The sequence below is a fragment of the Platalea leucorodia genome, assembly GCF_965183815.1.
Source record: "Platalea leucorodia genome assembly, chromosome: 6".
In the NCBI taxonomy this organism is placed as follows: domain Eukaryota; kingdom Metazoa; phylum Chordata; class Aves; order Pelecaniformes; family Threskiornithidae; genus Platalea; species Platalea leucorodia.
Genome location: NC_138828.1, coordinates 1,251,385 through 1,271,766, shown reverse-complemented (window position 1 = coordinate 1,271,766; position 20,382 = coordinate 1,251,385). Strand labels below are relative to the sequence as shown.

Sequence of the window (20,382 nt, the reverse complement as noted above, 5' to 3'; positions counted from 1 at the left end):
GCGTAGATCCCTGCGTAGATCTGGCCCCTGTGCGCTTCCGTAGTACCTCAGCGCTGCAAGAGTTGGCACTGAATTTTCAAGCCTTCACTTACGGCAATAAATTTCAGAATTTCAGACACCTTCATGAAAAATTACAGAACATCTAGCGAAATACCCGGAAATTGAAGACTCACAGAACAATGACCATTTTTACAAGACTGATGTGAACGTTTGAGCGTGGCACCACTCTCCTGACATAAAACACCAGAAATTTGCACTTAAGTGACAATGTTTTTCAAAGAGCGACAGTGTTGTCTCTGGTGTTCACGGAGAGCTGCCTGTCTTACCTGAAATTTCATCAAAGGTGACAATCTTCTGGGGTTGGATCCTGCTGCTTCCTCTGCCCCACACCAATGGGCAAGGCCCTGCTAGGTGCAGGATATGCTTCTTCCCAGCGTATCGGACTTCATACGGCAATGACACATGCATAACTCCATGCTGCAAAATGAAAAGTAAGATCTCTTTCATTGTCTGCACTCCGAGGGCACCAATTCACCCTAATGATACTGATTTGCCTCACCTGGAACCTCCCCACCCCCTGACCCTCACCCATGGGCCCATGGTCCTATTTAAGCTCAGGCTGGAGTAGTTTCTTGCTTTTTGAGCTGTGTTGTAAGGCTGTTGGTGTCTGTCTCAGTGGTAAACATGTCTATGCCTGGTTGTGGACCCTACTGATCCTGTTTTGCAGACTGACTTGTTTTCTTGTTGTTCTAGACTTGATGAGCAGTCACTGGATGATCTGGTTTTCATGTGGGGATTTGATTTCTTGGTTTTTCATTGGTCCTGTTTCATCACCGTGACTTCGTCTGGTACCTGCACTCTTGCTTCAGTGTGGCTGCAGCCTCTGGCTCTGCTCAGCTTGCCTTGCTAAGGTACCAGGGGAAATGTTTAGCAGGGGAGATGAGTAAGGGGTGTGCTGAGCAGGTAAACTGCTGCCAGGGAAGTAGTGGGGTAGGGTGCTTGCCAGCGCCAGCTGGGCTGGGGCTGCAGGTAGTCTGCAGCCCAACGTGGTGATCTTGCAGTGGCCCCTGCTGGCTTCTGCAGCAAAATGTGCTCCAGGGACCTACGGTGAGCCACGGCTATTCCTGCTCTGCCTCATCTCTCAGGGTGCTTGAGGCAAACATAATGGCAACTGTAGTTAAAAAGGGCTGAGCTAAGAGACTCCAATCCTCATGTAGTTTGTATCCAGGAACTTGTTTCTCTGGCCCGATTGCATGTGTTGCTGCAGCACTTGATTTTTACAAGCTGCTGGGGCCTTGGTGGAGTAAAAATAATTTTCATTGTATTCCATTAAACTATTACAGAAAGTAGAGTAATTTCTTCAATTAATTTGGTATCTCGTCAAACACTAATGTTAGGAACTAAAATTTCATCACCTGAACATTGTCTTCTAAAATGTATGCCTTTGTATTTAATATACCTGCTGAAACAAACCCAATATGGCTCTTGGATTTTGTCATAAGTTCTTATGAATGTAAAAAGAATTTCTGCTGGCTCTCTTGTCTATTATCAAGATAGACAACATACCATTGAGATATCATTAAGACAGATAAGTAAGAGCTGGCAGATATCAGTTTTCCTTCTGATTTTCTTCTGTTTTTCTTAAGCTCTATTTTCCACTAACTCCGTTTCTAGAAAAATGTGTTATTGCAAGCCGTCCCTGGTACATAAACTGAGTGACTGCTGTTGCAGTCAAATGGTGTATACGAAGATGATGTACTAAAAAGTTATTTGACATGCCAACTGCTTGTCTTACACTGGGCTTGTTGCTTAGTACTTTACCTTTTCTTGACTCTTTAGACTATAAGTGTTTCTGATTACACACTTGTTAGTCTTTGTCCTGATCTCTAAAATACGGTAAAAACCCACTGTTCCAATATAAACACTAATACTAGTAATTACATCGAACTGAAGTCAACAAAACTACCCCATAGGGAAATGGCCCATACCTGCCTGCCCTGTGTGGGATGGTTGGGCTGCAGGGGAGCGCAGGCACTGCCCGGTGGCGCAGCCCCCGTGGGTGTGAGTCTGTTCCGTAACAGCTGGTCTTGAACTTGGCTGAGCTGAAATACTTTAGCTCTCCCTGTGGTGGATGGGGTGCTAGAGCTGTCAGCATTTGGGGGGGGGAGGGTGGGGTGTTGCTGTTTGTGAGAAGGCTCTATTGACTGGGGAGTGCAAAAAAACACTGTTAAATTTATGTTGGAAAGTTGTTCTAAGGGCCCATGTAATTAAGTGTTAAGGAGGCTGTTACAACAGGGAAGGTAGCTTCCAAGGCTTAAGGAATGGTTAAGGAGAGAAAAGACAAAAGGAGTACCAGCTGTAGCATGCTACATGTGGGGATAAAACACAGCATGTGCCAAACCTCTCATTTACACCTGCCTAGGTACCAGACTTGAAAATGGCCTTGTTTTAAAGATAAATCTTCTGGATGTATGGAAAACCACAGACCAGTAAGTTGATGTCTTTACCAGGCAGGTTAGAAGAAAAGAAAACAAAAAGAACTCCACCTAACATATTGGGGAAGGGTTAACAGCTTTTGTCAAAAGCTGTGTCTCGGGACCTGTTAGGATGCCTGCAGGCAGCGGGGACCCAGGTGGTAGGGATGTTCTTGCTACCTGGAGCACATCAACAATGTCCATCACCAAAAATCCCTCCAGAGAGGTGAGAAATGACTTGTGCAGAAGGGTAAAGGCTTAGAAACAGACAGCAGGACTAAGCAATGGCCACTTTTCTTATGGGAGAGGGGTGGCCTGAGTCCCACAGAGCTGCTGTGGGACCTGTGCTGTTGGAAGTGAAGCGAATCAGGCAGGTGAAAACTTCCACCTGAAAGAGCTGTGTTGCATATCAAGAGGAAACAGTTCTCCTTGTCCTCTACAACTCTTCATGTATAACAGCATGTATCAATCAAGCCTCCCATCAGTGACCTTTTGATCGTATCTCATAAAACTACTATGCGATTACAGCTAGGGAGAACGGTGGGGAACAACTTCAGTCTCAACGCAGCGGTAGCTTCCAGGGTGAAAGCACAACTTTCTTGTACGTAAGTAATGGAATGAATTCGGTGTGCGTGAGAAGCGCAGGGGTAGACCTACAGGTTTTGGATTTGGTGTGGAGCCATCCCTTAATAGCATGAAGAGCAGGCTCTGACTGCTCCCTGTGACAAGAGGCTGCTGTATGAGACGTGGCCTCCAGGTGGAACTGTGGACCCGCCACAGGGAGGCTATGGCATCGCTGGGAGGGCCACCCGCCTTTCTCTTGCTGCATAAACGCCTGCAGTCCCTGCAACACCAGGTCTGGGAACTGCTTACGCTGTTGTTATTTAACAGAAGAGACGGTGGGGCATGCAACGCGGAGGGGGTTCCTGGGAGAAGGATGTTTCATGCCTGGATACTGCTGCCTTACCACTCTTTCCTATACCTCCTGGCTAAAAGATACCAGGGGAGAAAGTTGGCTTCCTACTTAGACTGCCTTAAGAAGCACTGTCATTACATTTTATTGTGCTGCGTTTTACTGTGGTGACCTGGGGCAGAAAAGAGGGAGGGAAGGAGAATAAAAATGCGGGGAGGAAGGGGATGGAGTTAGACACATCTGTCTTTCACAGACTCTCCACAGTACACCCGTAGCCATGCTGAATAACCATACATGGCGCTGCCTTACCGAAGGGCTGCCCGTGCTGAGGCTGTGGGAGCAGACGTAAAACAGAAAATGAGTCCATCTTCAGGGATATCAGTAGATCTTCCTGGACAAGAAATAAGAGCAGAAAAAGGGCATGAGATGTCTGGTTTTGGTTATAAGCTTTACAACAGTGCAACGACAGAAAAGGTAACCGTTCTGGACAAAGAAGCTGAAATGATACTATGGTCTCCTGCTTGCTTGAAGTTGTTAGTGAAGCGCTTGCGAAGAGAAATCCCAATATTCCTAGCAAAGCCAAATATTATTAAAGGAAAAAATCTGGACCACAAATGCTGATTCCTGGACAAAACAAGAAACGGCTATGGCCACTCTAGCCCATGCCGGTTTAAGTGCAAGAGGCTGTTTCTGCCGTTGCTGTGAATAGGAAAATATCCTTCCTATTAGCTTTCAGATTAATGAGTTTCTAGACTGCAGAGAGACAAACCATTCTCTCCCATCAAACATGCGCTGTGTCTCATAGCAGAAGAAAACCTTGGTCGTGTTTTTCACTTCAGCGATCTTGTTAAGGCATGTGAGACGGGGGGAAAAAATATCAGATTACACAAGTGGAACGTGCGAGAGGGAAATAACCTCAGTGACTTCAGTGGGGTGAATAAGACCCTTGCAATCCCCAGCAATGTATCAGGGATGCAAAAGGAATACGAAACAGAAATAAATCATGCAAATCCTACAGTAGAAGTGTGACCTGCGTCGACTTCTGGCAGGAAGCGGGGCTTTCAGCTAACTGGCATTGCTATCAAAACAAATCAGCTTGCCTTGAAAGGCAGGGTGTCACCTGTAGCTGAATTTCCCGTCTCTGAGGTGTGGAGGAAAACCACAATCCAACTCAGGTGCTTTCTTCTGTGTTAGTTTATTTGTTTATGAAATGCGATGAGGATGAAACATATTGCTTGAAGCCTTTCCAGAGGATTATAAGGTAGAGTTATTTCAGAAAGGAAGAAAGCAAGCCTCTCTTTCTCTGAATTACAGATTGTGTTTCCATTTTAAAAGGTTCAACTGCCTAAAGTGTTAAAGATAAGCTCGTACTGGTAATTTGCATCTTTTCATGCAAAAGACGCAGGATGAAGGCGGCGATGTTTCTTTCAAAGGTCTTCTAGATCCATACTTTAAAGTATAGTCGGTAACTCACAAATCCTACATTTGCAAAAAGAAAACCCGGTTTCACGTACATTGTCTGAGGTCTGTACTTGTTGTGTCTAAGAACTGTGCCAATACTTTATTTAACCATGTAACCCATGGCAATCCTCTGCTCCTGTTTTTTAAAGTGTATACATTCTTTAATAAAATAAAAATATTCATCACTCAGTTCTCAAGGCCTTTCAACTAACCTTCCGCCATGCTGTGTACTCGAGAGTATTTCTTTTTCTGAACCTCCAGAAAAGACTCACGTCTCCTGGCAGTCAGGCAGCTTCAATCTATGCAGCTACGTAATTTTATAGAGGAGGAGTCAGGCACAAAGAAATAAAGCTCAAATCTTCAGCGGTAATTAATTTGCTCTGGCATGACCTTTGAGGATGACAGCCTCATCTTCGATGAGATCTTTGCAGATCCTGCCCTAATCGACTCTCCCAGAGTCACAAAGCTCCGCACCAAGGCCAAGAGCTGGACTGAAATCTGCGGGGTTCCAGGTTAATGCTTTAGGCACGTCACTGTCTTTTCTCTGAGTTTATCAATCTTCCACATCATGCACATGCAATAAATCTAATTTACTTGCTGATTTTGTCCTGGGTTGTCCTTCTATTTTTCTTTCACAAGGGACTTGCCTTAAGCTGAAGATTCCCAAGGGGTCCATGCTTTCACACGGGCACTTCTAAAGTAAGATAATGAAACTGCCTCGGTCGTTGCTCCCACAGATACCCAGCAACTTCAACAGCAGTGACAAATGTGAAAATCGGGCCACTTTTTTAAGTATCCACGTGAAAATTGAAGAGTGCAACTTTAACTATCAAAGGCCGTGCTGCTAACTTGCCTGCAGAATGTTAATGTCACATCCCCTACCAAATAACAGCAGCTAGTAAATACGCACATCTATGTTTCCTTCTCACGCAGTGATTTCATATCCTTGGGGGGAGCCTTAGACAAAATTTCTGTATTCAAATACCCGCACGGGAATGGGAGCTTCAGATCCAGCTTCTGATCTCAGCTTTGTGATTCAGGCCTCTCCTCCGCTGCCTGGGACACAAGCGAGTAGCTGCTGGTTGTGCAAGAGCGCTGAAGGGTGTGGAAAGGCTCTATCCGATTTCGAAGAGCTGTGGCTCAGCACCGGGGCAGTGTGCAGAGCACCTCAGGGCTGAGTCACCACTACTATTATTCATTTTTGCAGTGTGCAAAAGCTCCGCTTCGGATAAGTAGCCCATTCTTCTCGATACTCTTCAAAAATAGGAAAATGGGATGCTTGCTGGTGCTAGAGTCTTAGCACCCACTGCAAGCCCCGCGCCAAAGGCAGCAAGATGCCGTCTGGTAAGACTGCAAGTGCTGCTAGAAACCCTGTATGTGCACTCTCTGCCATTCCTCACTTTTACAAGTGTACGCTGCCTGCGGGGTCTACGCTGAAAGAGAGGATCTAATGCATCCGCTTACTGATCCTCTTACAGGGACAGACGATTATTCTGAACCCACTAATGAGCTACGCCAGGAACTCCGGCTGCGCGGTGGCGAAATGCCGCCTGCTCGGAGCAGAAGCATTCTCACCGAGGGGAAATGTTAAAATGCTGATTGCCGCTCCTAGGCAGGAAGCTGCCCGGCTGTCCTTGAAGAGGGACCACCGCTTCTCTTTCAAAATGACAGCGTCCTCGCTTGCGTGCCATTAGTGCCGAAGCGACTTCCTACACAGGGCTCCCAGGATGACACTGTGCAACACAACGAGATTGCAACACGATGCGGCTATGATTGTATTGTCTTGCTGGAACTCATTACAAAGTTCCTGCCTCCAAGTAAAAGAATGACATGAAAATGGCCTTTGGATGTCCCCACAACAAATGATTCATTTTGAAATGAGCAATGGCTGCTACATGCGGCCTTGAGGACAGGGCCCTGAAAAACAGCAGAGATGCAATGTACCGACGCTGCCTTTTGCAGATAAACAGCACAGGGAGATATATTCACAGTCTGAAAGACGGGAGGCACGACTGTAAGCGACTCGCCTTAGGCAACAACTGCTCTTCTGCCTCCAGCCTGCCTGTTGTCCCTTCATACCATAGCAGTCCCGTGCAGCGCAAGGCTCTAGCTGTAGTGCTATAGTTGTGATAGTGGATGTAAACTAGAAATAACAGCAGTATGGTCTGACTGCTTCCTGAGCAGCACTGCGGACCCGAGACCCTCACTGGTCGCTGCTGAGGTTAAGGGATCCAAGGCATTATCAGATACACAGCACTGCCTCCGTTCTCACCCGTTGCTGCTAGCAGGAAGAGCCAACGTGACTGAACTTGCCATGAAATGAAGTGACCTATATGTTAGTAAGGCCTCATAAAGACAGCTTTTGTTCTGTGATAAAAATGTCATTATGTCTTGTAATTCCATTGTGTCGTATAACTTAATTTGATAGCGCCTTAGTTCTTTAAGGCTTTAGAGCAATCGTCGCTAATCCTTCCGATATTATCTGGCAGCTACTACGGCATGTCTGATGCTTCATACAGGGGATTACAGTGCATAATTTTCTAGGCTATGTTGTTACAACGAAGGATGTAGTTCGAGACGTACAGCTTTGGGGAAGCCAGCGTAAGAAGTTCCTCTGCCTTCCTCAGCCCTGGCCTCTTGTTCCCACCTCTGCAGCGCAGCTTTTGCAGCGTCTCTTCGGTTATTTCACTACCGCGATCACAGAGCCAGAGTGTAAAATGGGATCCCCCTCAAATAAATAAGGCAGAATCACCCTAAAAATAAAATGACCGGCACTGGAGTGAAAAAACAGGTCTGTAATAACAACGCCGCAGAAGTCTCAGCCCATTCCTATTCCCAGATCGCAAAATAAGTCCCAAAAGTCTTCCACTGAAACTCTGATTTGACTGCATGTTAATGAGAAACGCTGTTCCTTTCGGCATTAATTTGTCCAAAACATAGTAACACAGCACAATAACTGCTGGTAACTGGGAAATATCATTGATTCAGAAAAGAAATAAGGAGAGGCCAATAGAGGAGGACTCCGAGGAACTCACCATGGGGCGACACAACTTGCCTTAAAGTTCTGCCTAAAGAGTAAAACCTAATTTTTAGTAACTTCAGAAGGGAAGGAATTCATTCGTTGTCTGAACTTGTGCCACCCGGTTTACACTTCGTACTGTCAACAAATGACATAAGTACTCAAAAAATGTATCTGAAAACCAAACTTCTTTGCTCTTACGCCTTCTGCTGCAGACACATGGTTTTCATCTGGAATTTCTTTTGATAAATGATTACCATCATGTTTGGCATTTCCTTTCAGACTGGGTTGTGAAAAGAGTAGGACAAGCAGTGGCTTATGCGGAATTACAAGCATTCCTCTCGGAACGCATTATATGGTGCGTTTAAGACACGACACACAATTTTTAATTAGTAACTTCTTAAACGAGTATCACAAAACACCAATGAAAACAGTGCTTGATGAAAAGTACCGCTGTGATAGAAAGCTTTGGACAGGATCTTCTTCTCTGTCATGGCAGGAGTGTTTACGCCACAGCAACAAAGAATACGTCAGCTTTTTCATGCTGAATGTATATGGCAGTAGCCAGTGCTTCAAAGGTCGGTGATAAATTGAGCTCTATCTTGGACCTGGGCATAAAACCCTAAAAATTTCGAGGAAGCTGCACAAATATACTCCAGAACTCATTTTCTCCCTTCCTGTCCAGTTCTGTACCTTGAAGCTCAAGCCTTATTACTTAAAGATTGCAATAGCAAAGGCTACGAGTTCAAGTGTCATCTGCACCTATTCCCTTTCCCACACTTGTACAGCGTACCTCAAAAACTCATATGAAAGGTGAACAGAGTGACGTTCAAGTCAACAAGTGCACATCCTGCTTATTTTGCAACCTTAGCTGGAAGGAAACTGTGTTCAAACTCTGGTTTAGTAACCATTCCCTGATCAAAAATACTGCTACATCTGATACATCCTTATGAACTACTAATTGCACAGGGTTTTACAACTAACCGCCACTCGTACAGAATGAGATAAAGCACTCGAGCCCCTGTCCCTGCTCCTGGCACACAGAACTGGACAATATTATTATCTGCAATACTTTCCAAAGTGACTTTCATTTCACAGAGAAAAGCGTTTAAAAATTGCAGAAACAGAGCTGAGAGGTGCGGCGTGGTTACAGGACCTTTGCAGTTCCACGTGTGTAACTCAAAGCTTTCACCAAAGATGGCTCCAAGTGAACGCAATTGTACGTAAGTACACGCCTAGGCTGGACAGTCAAATGCTTCGAATGTGGCACTCGGCAATCACCCTTTAAGGTACTCTTGCCTAAAAAATTGCTCATGTCCCAACTGGCCAAGCTTGCTAGGCCTTCTATGCTCATGAAGGCTTTTGTCACTCTTGAAACACTCATCACGCTCCACCTGCGATCAGTACCAAATCTGCAGTCAACACAAAAGTAACAATAAAGCTCATGTGCAGCGGGAGGAGTGTTAGAGCAGCCACGTTAATGTGCTAGGAGACCTTGTAAGATTCAAGGCTGGACATAAGGCTCAAACTCTGGATGCCATACGTTGTCAGACTAACTGTCACCACCTAACTACTTTGCCAGGATTCATGAATCACCCCGTCACCTCTTGTTGCAGGTGACACTGAGTCACTGAGTCAGGTTCTGGCAAAGACTTGACTGCAATTTTTGTACTGGTGCTCCTTGCTGGTCTGAGCAATGTCACTCTCCTCTTACCACCCCAAAATGATTAGGTTAGTAGCACAAACCACACTGGGGGCAACTGTGGCTGCAGCACCCTCGATGAGTGCTGCCAGAGTTCAGGATCCTGAAAGGAGGGAGCAAGGCAAACAACAGGATCACAGCTGTGGACTTCAGGAGAGCAGACTTGGGGCTCTTGAGGGATCTGCTCAGAAGAATCCCATGGGAGACCATCCTGGAGCGCAGAGGGGTCCAGGAGCGCTGGTTGATTTTCAAGTATCACCTCCCCGCCAACCTCAAGAGCGGTCCATCCCAGCAAGGAGGAAATCGAGCAAAGGCAGCAGGAGGCCTGCGTGGATGAACAAGGAGCTCCTGACAAAACTCTGACATAAACCAAAAGCATACGGAGGCTGTGAAGTCTCCGTCCTTAGAGATGCTCAAAACTCGACTCGACAAGGTCCTGAGCAACCTGCTTTGACCCTGCTTTGAACAGGTAGGACACGCGCACGCGCGCGCATATGTGTTTGTATGAGCGTGGACTGGGCGTTCTCCAGAGGGCTCTTCCAACCTCATTCTCTCATGTCTTTCTGTGAAACCGTGATTCTCCATCTGGCTCAGGAAGAGGTAACGATGTCTGGTTAGATGATACCCGCAGTACCATTGGACGTCAGTATTTCCAACTCAGAGTGTTCACGCAATGATTTGTTGAGGAGGTTGTCTGAAACAGGCAGTGAGACATCTCTCAAGTCAGACACGGGACATTTGAATCCAAATAAACCTGAAAGATAGTTTTGGGCGATCTAGGGAAGGAGGGATCTTTTTCCAAAACAAAATGAAGCCTACAGACAGTGTAAGGAAGGGCTACATTTTTGAGATGGCAGACAGCGAACGTCAAAGTAACACGGTTTTGTTCACGTCAGCTTCAGCGAAAGGGAAAACATTTTTAGTTGTGGTGATAGATTTGATGCTAGTACCAGGAAAAGGTGAACTGGGCAAGTTCTCGCTCTCAGGGCTGTGTTACGAATCAGACAGTGAATGGTGAGCTTACTACGTCGCTCCGTTTATTTCCTACCAGCTCTGAGGCATACCTAGTCTCTAAGGTTTGCCCCATCAGACCTCCTGGGTAGTGGGAAAGTCAGAGTTGCTTTTGGACCATCTCAAAGATTCCTAGGAAGGACACGCTAAGCATGAAGGAGAAAAAAAACATTGTCGCAAAGTATCTCAGGTCCTTTAAGACTGGCAAATCCTTAGTTGATTTGGTGGAACAGAACTTGGCCAAATGCCTCAAGTAGAACAGTAAAACTGGAATGCGCGAGGACAATCTTTTCAGGAGAGAATCTTTTAACCCATATCATCAAAGCCGAAAAGTAGATGCAAACATGAAGTCTGACCAAGAAGAGGGGGTCCTAGGTCTCTTGCATTTCTCATTTACTCTCTGACAGTCTATGAGAAACTCTTCTGGAGGACATCTTACTACCCAAGGAGTTTTTGTCCTCCAAAACTGCAGAAATCATGGAGATTTTGCAGAAGCAATGGAAGTCTTTTCTGAAGAATATGTGTGATTGACAGGATGAACCTTCTGAAAGACTGCCAGCCAGTGTGCAGTCATGCATGCCGCTTCAGAAATTAAAAGGATAAAAGATATGCTGGAATCGAAGCTTATAATGACTCTTAACAGTTCCCAAACTCTCCAGTGGTTATTACACGTCAGAAGAATGGGGAAGGGATATAGTTTTGTGTGGGTGGTTAAACGTTCGGCTCTCTGACTACCCCCAGTGCGTGCCTTACGCTCATAATGGATGGTTTCCTCGTACTGGGATCGGGTACCTCAACAGGTTGGACTTAACAAACAGGTATTGGCAGACCTTCGGGAAACAAGTGCTGGGGAAAATCAAACTCCTTGCTGTACGTTTATATCCTTGATCTACCTTAAAGATTCAGATGTTTGGGTTTGGCACGGGCCACTAAGGGCCTGTGTCAACACAGCCATTTATGCCAAATTGAAGTGGGTAAATTCCTGGATTCTAATTACCTTACTTTTTATAAGAGTAAATTAGCTCTGGGCCGGAAGTAAGAGACACGGTGATATAGAAGAGTAATTTTCACATCTTTCATTGAATCCAATGACAAATACTTTTCCTACAATAAACAGGAGAAGATGCCTTTCATTCAAAGAGAATCCAAGCCCAAAAAGGACAAACACTGAAGCGTAATACTGAAGGTAGGGGGGAGGCCTTTCAGAAGTTCAGGACACACCTTAGGAATTGCTAAGGGTATAAAACAACTAGCAAGTCTAACCGTGACAGTTCAAGCTATGTCAGACCTCGGTTGATGGTGGTTTGGTAAACATCAGACACGCCGTCATGCTGTACGCACATCAGTCACACAGAGATAGGATCTACCTCAGGTTAAGAAGATCAGTCTGGGTAGGAGGTGTTTATGTCCGGTCACAAATGACTGCTCTCCGCTCTCAAGTCACTTTCTTTTGGGGAGTTAAAGAACAGATTCATCACTTTCCCCAAAGCACCGGGGTGAATTGCAAATGCACTAGAAACTTCAGGTGTGAGGAGATATGATTCAGAATATAACTACCCAGGTGGTTAGACATAGATTTAAACTGCTAAACAATGGTATTTTTAATTTCAAGTTCACAAGAGCTGAGAAGCTTTACACACAAATAGAGTTGCTTTCCCAAAGTGCTATAATATTGCAGGCAACCTATGGAGGCTTAAAAAATATGAATTCTGTCTTCCTGTCACTGGGCCTTTAAAAATCTAGAGAGCTACTTGTGAGCGCTTGGAAAAAAACAAGGTGCAAATTCACAAACTCCCCCTGTCACACAAGTATTCTGGTTTGCTATAACATATCTAAGAGGAGTGGGAGAAGGCAAAACAGGTCATACCTAAAGCATTTGTTTGACCTGCTGCTGACTTTTGATCAGCGTAATAAAATCCACTGGAGTTAAAGGAAGTTCTCCATAGCAGGAGTTGCCAAGAAGTCAGAATAATGTAAATTATTCCCTGGGGTTTTCCATTTGATATAGGAACAAAATTACAACATGAAATGAAGGAAAGAAGAGGGAAAGCCAGTGACAACAAAAATTAGTCTGCATCCCCTGAAAACCATTACCTTCCAGCACACTGTTGCCAGTCAGAAAAAGTATATGCTGGAGGTGCTGCCTTTGCTCTTTTTTCCTGAGGAGCGGGACTGGGTGGGAAGAGACAGGACCCGGGGGCTGTTCCCATCTCAGCTGACTTTCCTGACGTCTGCCCGGCATCTGTAACAACTGCAGGAGGAAGCGGAATACCCAGGTGCAGCTGCAACGCACATCCTTATTTGCACCTATGAAGAGGGAAAACCAATCTCCTCCACAGCAATACCACAGAGCAGAACACACACAAATTGTTAATCTGCAAAAATCGATGCCATGCACACAGCAGGGAAATTATTTAATGTGTAAATAAACTGGCAGAAATTAATTCCCGGGGAAGAGTTACGTGCTTGGAGTCAGCTAATGTTTCTGCAGTGTCCGACCAGCAGGACTGCACCAGAAGCAGATGCCTTAGGATGCGTTTGCTCCATTTTGGCCTCCAGCTTGGCGCTTACTCAGGAGCATTTTCCCTCAGCTCCAGTGTCAGAGGTCTTTGTTTCAGGAGCTAAAAACTCCTTAGGTGATGTAAACATACATACAGTCTGCTCGATGACGATCGGTCCCTCGAGGAGGCATCTTCCCACACAATGGGGACAGGCCCTCGTGGATAAAATGCAGACTGCAGCTCCCTTCCTCTCCACGTTCTTCTGTCTTCACCCTTTGCTCTCTCAGGTGCGGGCAAAAAGCGTACGCGTAAGCCCTCTGTCTCCAGTTCAAAGTGATTTTTCCTCCACGCAGCTGCAACTTTGGCAATAAAAAATGCCTTGATGATTTACACACAGGAATTTGAGGCGAATGCACCCTCTTCTGTCTCCTAGTAGCTCTTGTGGTTCACATCGTATCGCTGCCTCTGAGTTCAGGACCTTGTTCTCTTCAGATTTAGATCCAGTGCCAAAGCCTGACTCCACTGGTTTTCATTTATTCCTGATTTACACCAGGAGGCGGATGAGTGGAATTGCAATACCCGTGTAGCACAGGGGTGTTAATTCTGCTTTGCTTTGCAATAGGCTTGAAAATACAATAGCTTTGGAAAAACTGTCATTACTTTACCGTCTCCCTCAAGAAGATAACGGCTACCTAGAAAACAAACTTCCAGTTTCGGCACAGCTGAGCGGATAGAAACTTGCAAAGGGGGGGCCAGGGAGTAAAGGAGAGAGCGTGAGCGAGTGCCACTCCTAAGTATCTCCTCCGGTCCTGTCCTTATTCTCAGCTACTGTTTCTGCTCGGTCCTGGAAGTCTTGGCCTTGTCACATTAAATAAAATATTTGCTTGAGGAACTCTTTGGTTCATGTATTGTAATTGGTTTTCAGTTGCTTATGATGATTAATGAAAAAAGGTATTTATTTAATAGGAAAGGCAACGCATGGTGATAGCAGCTGAAATACCGGAAAGTCCCTGAGTAAGCCTACTGCAATTTTTTTTTCTTAAAAATGCAACTACTGCAATTAAACCACAGTGGTCACTTGTTTTTAAGAAAAGTCGCTGCATGTGGAGTAGCATGAACATCCCGATCATGCTTCCGGCAGCATCCTGTCCATTTTCTTTCTTCTCTTCTCCCCCCGCCGTACTACTTCCCTTTCTGCAGATTACTTCATTTCCTATGCAATTACTGCATACACGGGGAAACCCCAGGAATATACAAAGGCAAATATTTTCCATTAAACCCCATCCGTAAATGGCTTTTGATTGTATTGTTAGCGGGCCAAAGGGCACAGAAAGGAAGGACTGCAATTTTGGATTCTTTCAAACGGCTGAAAACTGTGAATAAAGTTCTGAGTCAACCGTAGATGCTCTGCTCGAGGCTCAGGGACTTTGCTGAAGCAATGCTCAACGTCGCCATGAATGAATTTTAGAAGTCCAGCCGCAAGGGCGGAGTATTAAATGCACAGCACTAGGATCCAGAACAGCTAGCAAGATGAACAAAGGGAAATTAAGCCGGTTAACAGGAAAATCAGAAGAGAGAGAAAGAAGTGATAGTGATGGTTTTCGATGCGTTATACAATGGCGTATCACGGGAGCGCTTGCTTGTGCTGCTGCGAGATCCACGTGCCAGGTGCTCTCGAGACAGAACTCGAAGGTGCTTCTCCTGCCTCTAAACCACAGACTTCATCAGCGGTGTAAGTGGAAAAAAATATTCACCAGCATCGGTGTTGCAACTGCACTTCGCTGCAGCAAGAATCGCAGGCCGCCCGGAAAACCCAGGAATAGGGATCGTCATCTCCTGCACTGTGAGGAAGCAGCACTGCGGTACAGCAGAGCTCTGCCTCTCATCCTTCTTCTCATGAGACTCTCTGCAACCTTATGACTCATTAATACTCCCTTGTTCAAGCACTCGCACAGCGACCTTTGCAACACCTGCCCAGTAGAGGACTGATGCAGAAAATCCACTCCACGTCCAGCACTTTAGAAACAAACGAATGCAATTTCTATTCGTGTTAATGGTGGTAAATAGGAAGCACGAACAGCTTCAGGAGGAGGGGCAGAGACAACGACATGAATGTCAGCGAGCCTTTCCTGAGAAGGGCTCATCAAAATGAGTCAGGGTTTCAGAATGGCATATCAACTAAACAAAAAAGAACAAATATTTTTGTAGAGGGCTGACCCAGACGCTACTGAAGCTGATCAGGAAGATCGGTACTAAACGTGTATCTCATGGTTGCATTTCTATTTACAGCCGTTCGTTCCGTATCGTTCATGTAAAAGTCATTCAGTGTGACAGTTGCCAAACTGGCCAAGAAGCTGAGACATTTCCCCTTTGCAGATCAAAAGAATGCATAGATTTTGCGTACAGGGCCAAAAGTATACGAAAATAAGAGGGAGAATTTGCCTGAAGGAAATCTAAAGCTCAAGCAGGACTACCCTAATATTCTGAACCTAATATTCTTTAAAAAAAACCAACAGGAGCTGTCACATTCAGTGACCCAGCTGCTCAGCTATTTCTCAATGCTCTTTTACATGTTTGGATCTAAAATTCCAGGCATGAGGCAGGATTTCTAAAGATACCGGTGAGCAATCATTGAAGGAGACGAGTACAGAGCAGCGCAAGGGGTTTCCCAGGGGAAAGAAATCCCCCACTGCTCATGGGAGCACAAGGAAATGTAAAGTTCCAGGTCACCCACAAGTCAGGCAAAGGTGGGCAGAAGCATACACAAAATGATCGGGGAAACTCCAGTTTTTCCCTCGGGTACCTCAGGCTCTCTCTTGCCCTTTGCTATGCCATAGCGTAACTGATGTGGAAGCCTCAATTAGTGGAATGAGCGGATTTTATGCCTGTGGTATCACCTACAGGTTGACCCGAACTAATCTAGCACGTACCGCTTTGCCGCGTGATTTGGACAGGGACTTCTGCACCACACGCCAATGTCGAAAGTCGGACGCAGAACAGTCTGCATTCCTGTCTGTCATATATTGCTGATAAGGCCGTCGTTTCTCAGAAATCTTATCACTTGGTACGTGTTAAGGCACTCTTATACCAAGAAAATGGAAGCTTCTCAATAACTATATTTATGACCCTTATGACAAAAGAAGTGTTGATTCAGCTGGAGGCTACCAGATATTGTTTACGATACTCATGTTTAAGGCTTAGGAGTTACTCTCTTCAGTCAGAGACTGTATGCATCAGAAATTCAGCAGCTTTTCATTCACCTGTCTCACGTCTCCAAAACTAGGGCCTCCTAAGTAAATAGAAACGGCAGCTCCTCTCTTTTGCCCAAATCACAAGAGTTGACAATAAAACATGTGACCTTTTCATTTATGGTTCATCTTTTCTGACTTCTCTCTGTAACCACAAAAGGAATTTTATCTTTGTTGACTGCGGGTTTTTTGCAGGCCAAGTCTTCCCTTCCGCTCACTACCTCTTAAGTCACAAGTCAGAACGCGGGCACCAGAACTCTGCTCAGTTGTCCCCCTTGCTCCATATCAAGTTTTTTTATACTGTGATCATTATGTTTTATAGGATAGATGTAAGACACCTAAGCCCTTTCTTTATATTTGAGGAGTAACATACAAGAGCCACACGCATCTCATCTGTCTGGATCAAGAAAGCAGAAATAACACTTCCTTAAAACACAACAGGTAGTAGGTTTTACGCAAAGAAGACAAAGAATAACACCTTCATTGCTTATACAGTACAGAAGCAATAATTTTATCTTTGAGTTAACGAAAATCATTAATGAAATTAAAGACAAAGAACAGTTTCTTGGGTTTATTTGGAAAAGAGGTCTACGCTCCTTAGGCAGTGCGATTTATACTTGCATTTTCTCCTTGTGTACGGGCCAGAAGACACTTCCATTGATACCCTTGTTTGCATTTCTGTAAACAGCTTGCTGGGCCTGGAAAGAGTGCGTTAGGGGGAAACAAAAAGTCCAGAGATAGGAATGAACAACCCAGCCTATGCTGCTATCAGGCAGCACGACAACATTTAGTAAAAAGAGAGCACCCGGAGATCCGATAAAGGTCTACAGAATTATGAAGGAGATGGAAATCAGGGATAAGGATCAATATCTAACTCTTGTTCTCCCATAAAAGAATCAGGAGGCATCAAAGGAAACCAGGCTCAGCGTGGGAGACTACTAGGGATCAGTCTCAAACACACCTGATCTTTTCTTACACATTCCTAGACATCTGCCGATGGCCAGGATCGAGGAGAGGATACTCCCTAGGCAGACCTCTGGTTTCACACGGAAGGGCTGTAATTAAGGGCTTATGTGCTCACGTTAGCTAATCCAGCTATGTTCCCTGCAAGCTGAAAATTTACAGGAAAAACAGGTGCTTAATTCCATATCTACACATCTTATTAGGCTACTATGCAGAACACATCCTCTAAGACTATTTAGAAACTTAATTCTGTACAACTACAGACACCGATACGTACGGTAATGTTACGTGAATGTCAGTCCGGCATACATAAACCTCTGTGTCCTTCCTGATGAGTCAGAGAACAAGCAACCTGTATTCGTTCCTATCTGGTCCTATGCTGTGCCCCTTTGACTGTCTCCATTACCTGGCACAACAATACGGGATCCCTTAATGTTTAACCCCCAAAAAGCCCACTTGTGTTTTAGGATTATTTTCTATTGTTAATAAAAGCAGTTGTACATCTCTGACTTTATCTGAATAATCCTCCTTCATGATCCCATCCTCACTTTTCCTTTAATTTTATCATAATCGGAAGACATTTACTCGTTACAGGGCCTAATTTACATTTGCACAAGTGCCTCAATTTATTTCAGAAGCGGAATCCTGCAGCAGCTTTTAGAATTTTCCTCTGCCCCCATTCAAAGCAGCAAACAGTTAAGAAGTTTTGGCTTCAGAAGAAGCAGTCATCCTCCAAAAAAAATTCCACCTGATGAGGCAAAGCAATTCATCCTATCGTAATAATACATACCGTATGTTCTCAGCAGTACAAGGTCAGTCTGGATTCTGTTGCTTATTTCAGTGATGCGAGGTTTTAATGTATCAGAAAGTACTGTAGAGTATTTCTGCAGAAGTTATCTCAGTATATAAAGAAAGATTTTTTAAAATGTAATTGCATATAAAGACAAGGGGAGCTCATTAAAATCCAGTTCTAGGAGCTATCATTTCTACAAAGTATTAGCTCCTACTTCTGCCACGTCTTAAAATGAATAAAAAATCAAAGCCCAAAGACACACAGATGGAAAATCATAGATCAAATGCCCTCCACCAGAAGTGGAGGTTTGCAAAGAGTAACATAATAATAACAACAGCAAAAGTACGAAGGTACAGAAGAAAATAACCACAAGAAAGAGAGTATTACAAAACCCCTATAGTTTCCACAAAGCAAAGTAGAGGCCGATTTTGTACATATTCTATGGTTTTATATTTCTTTAATTAATGAAGTGTTTCCTGTTAATGAAAAGCAATTTCGTGGTCATCTAGGGAAAGGGGCTTACCCACTCACCTGTGACTCATTTCACAGTGGCATCTTGCAGAGTCGGAGTTTCCACCGGTGTGACCCACCCGTGATGCCGGAGCGCGTGGGGAGGCCACGGCAGTATATAAACACGGCAGGTCTCCGAGCACAGGCACTGGCCACCCTTGGGGCTGCGGGAGCTCACCTCACCACTGAACCAGACCCGGGCGGCACGAGGAAGAAACACTCCTGCATCATGAAGGGCAAGGCGGTAGCTGCTGTCCTGACTCTTCTCCTGATCTCAGCGGTGGGAACAGAAGGTAAAGAAATCCTTCCTAAAGCTCTCCTAACTAACTGCTAGTGTAAATGCTGACGGGCAAGCCCCTGTGCTGTCTTACAAGTGCAGCAAATGACTATTCTAATACTGTCAGCAAAAAGAACATGTTGTGCTTCCTGAGGAAACAGTGAAACAGTCCACCTTTAGTTTTCTAATTCTTCTTTTACAGGTAAGGCCCTGCCCCGCTCAGCAATTGAACTCCGGTGCCAGTGCGTAAGCACCCACTCCAAGTTCATCCATCCCAAGTTCATTCATAACGTGAACCTCATCCCCAGTGGACCTCACTGCAAGAACGTTGAAGTCATGTAAGTGCTTTTGCAAAATCCTCACGATTACTTAACGAGAAGGAAACAGGTTTTACATTAAGGATGATGAAAATGTTCTCCGAAAGATGTAACAAGCCAGCAGGCGTGGCTACTCAGAAAGCAGAACAGCAACGCTCCTTGCTCTTACAAACAATATGCTACGTGTTGTAAGCTTCGCGTTGCTTTCGCCAATCTCTGCTTTTTAAACACCCCATGCAATATTTCAACCTAAACCCGCAGACATTAGACAGCAAATAACTTTTTAAAACTCTGAATTCCACCAGCATGTGAGAAAAGAATTAAACTCGTGGAGCCATGCTGAGCAGGTGATTAAAACATGAATTTTAACGGCTAGGCCAAAAATACGATCACACTTCTACTGAAGTCAATGACAAAAACTACCGTTCGCATACCAATCCTATAATCCGGTCACAATTCCAGAACTCTTAGTGTAACAAAATTCCTATGGACTGGCAAGTACGGCTTCTGAATCAAGATGGAAAGATTTAGCCCTTCAGTTAAACACCATCACAAACGCAAAGCAAGCGGGGCTAAAAAAGAAGCAATTTTGAAAAGAGCGAGAGTCCTGCAAATGATTTAATACATTCAAACAAACAGATATGAAAGGAGGTGAAACCATTTTAAAAAACCCCAACCTTATGTTAGGCTACAGCCTCAACTGATACAGCTTACAGTAAAGGGGAACGTGGAAGTGTACAGCTGGAACGATGCTAGGAGAGAAAAGGGAATTTGCCTTGGAATTCACTAAGTAGACCTTTCCCCTTCCTCTTTTCCCTGGCGCAGAGCTACCCTGACAGATGGCAGAGAAGTGTGCCTGGACCCCACGGCTCCCTGGGTGAAGCTGATCATCAAGGCCATTCTGGACAAGTGAGTCGTTTGTTCTCCGTGAGCATGGCTTATCCAAAAAATGTATTTTAAATGAGCTAGCGAACGTGCACAGCGTGAAGTGGTCAGAAATTCTGTCTCCTCCGGCAGTTACTACCGTTTGTGTTCACTAACTGGGACAAACGCTGCGATTGCTTTGAGCTTTAATTGCAGCATGAGATTCAGTCCCGTACTGTGCCGCACACCCCACGTGAATGTGAGCTCCATCTCTCGTAAGGCACACGCGTGCTGAAAACCTGCAGCTCGAGCGCTCAGGGAATCCAGGC

At 44.9% G+C, this 20,382-nt stretch overlaps 1 protein-coding gene and 1 long non-coding RNA gene across 2 annotated transcripts; one reads left to right on the top strand and one right to left on the bottom strand.

Annotated features, from left to right (window-relative positions):
• Window positions 1-341: 341 nt before the first annotated feature.
• LOC309591911 lies at window positions 342-18,687 on the bottom strand. The gene is made up of 3 exons (XR_014228460.1): window positions 18,617-18,687; window positions 3,697-3,778; window positions 342-477 (listed from the first exon to the last, which is right to left on the bottom strand). It is a non-coding gene; the product is annotated as an uncharacterized lncRNA (long non-coding RNA).
• A 137-nt stretch (window positions 18,688-18,824) lies between these two features.
• Window positions 18,825-20,102, top strand: LOC309592140 (interleukin-8-like; the record flags this gene model as incomplete). The annotated part of the gene is made up of 3 exons (XM_082315266.1): window positions 18,825-18,888; window positions 19,075-19,210; window positions 20,015-20,102. The coding sequence occupies 3 exons, from the start codon at window positions 18,825-18,827 to the stop codon at window positions 20,100-20,102; spliced, it is 288 nt and encodes a 95-aa protein (XP_082171392.1).
• Between the last annotated feature and the right edge of the window lie 280 nt (window positions 20,103-20,382).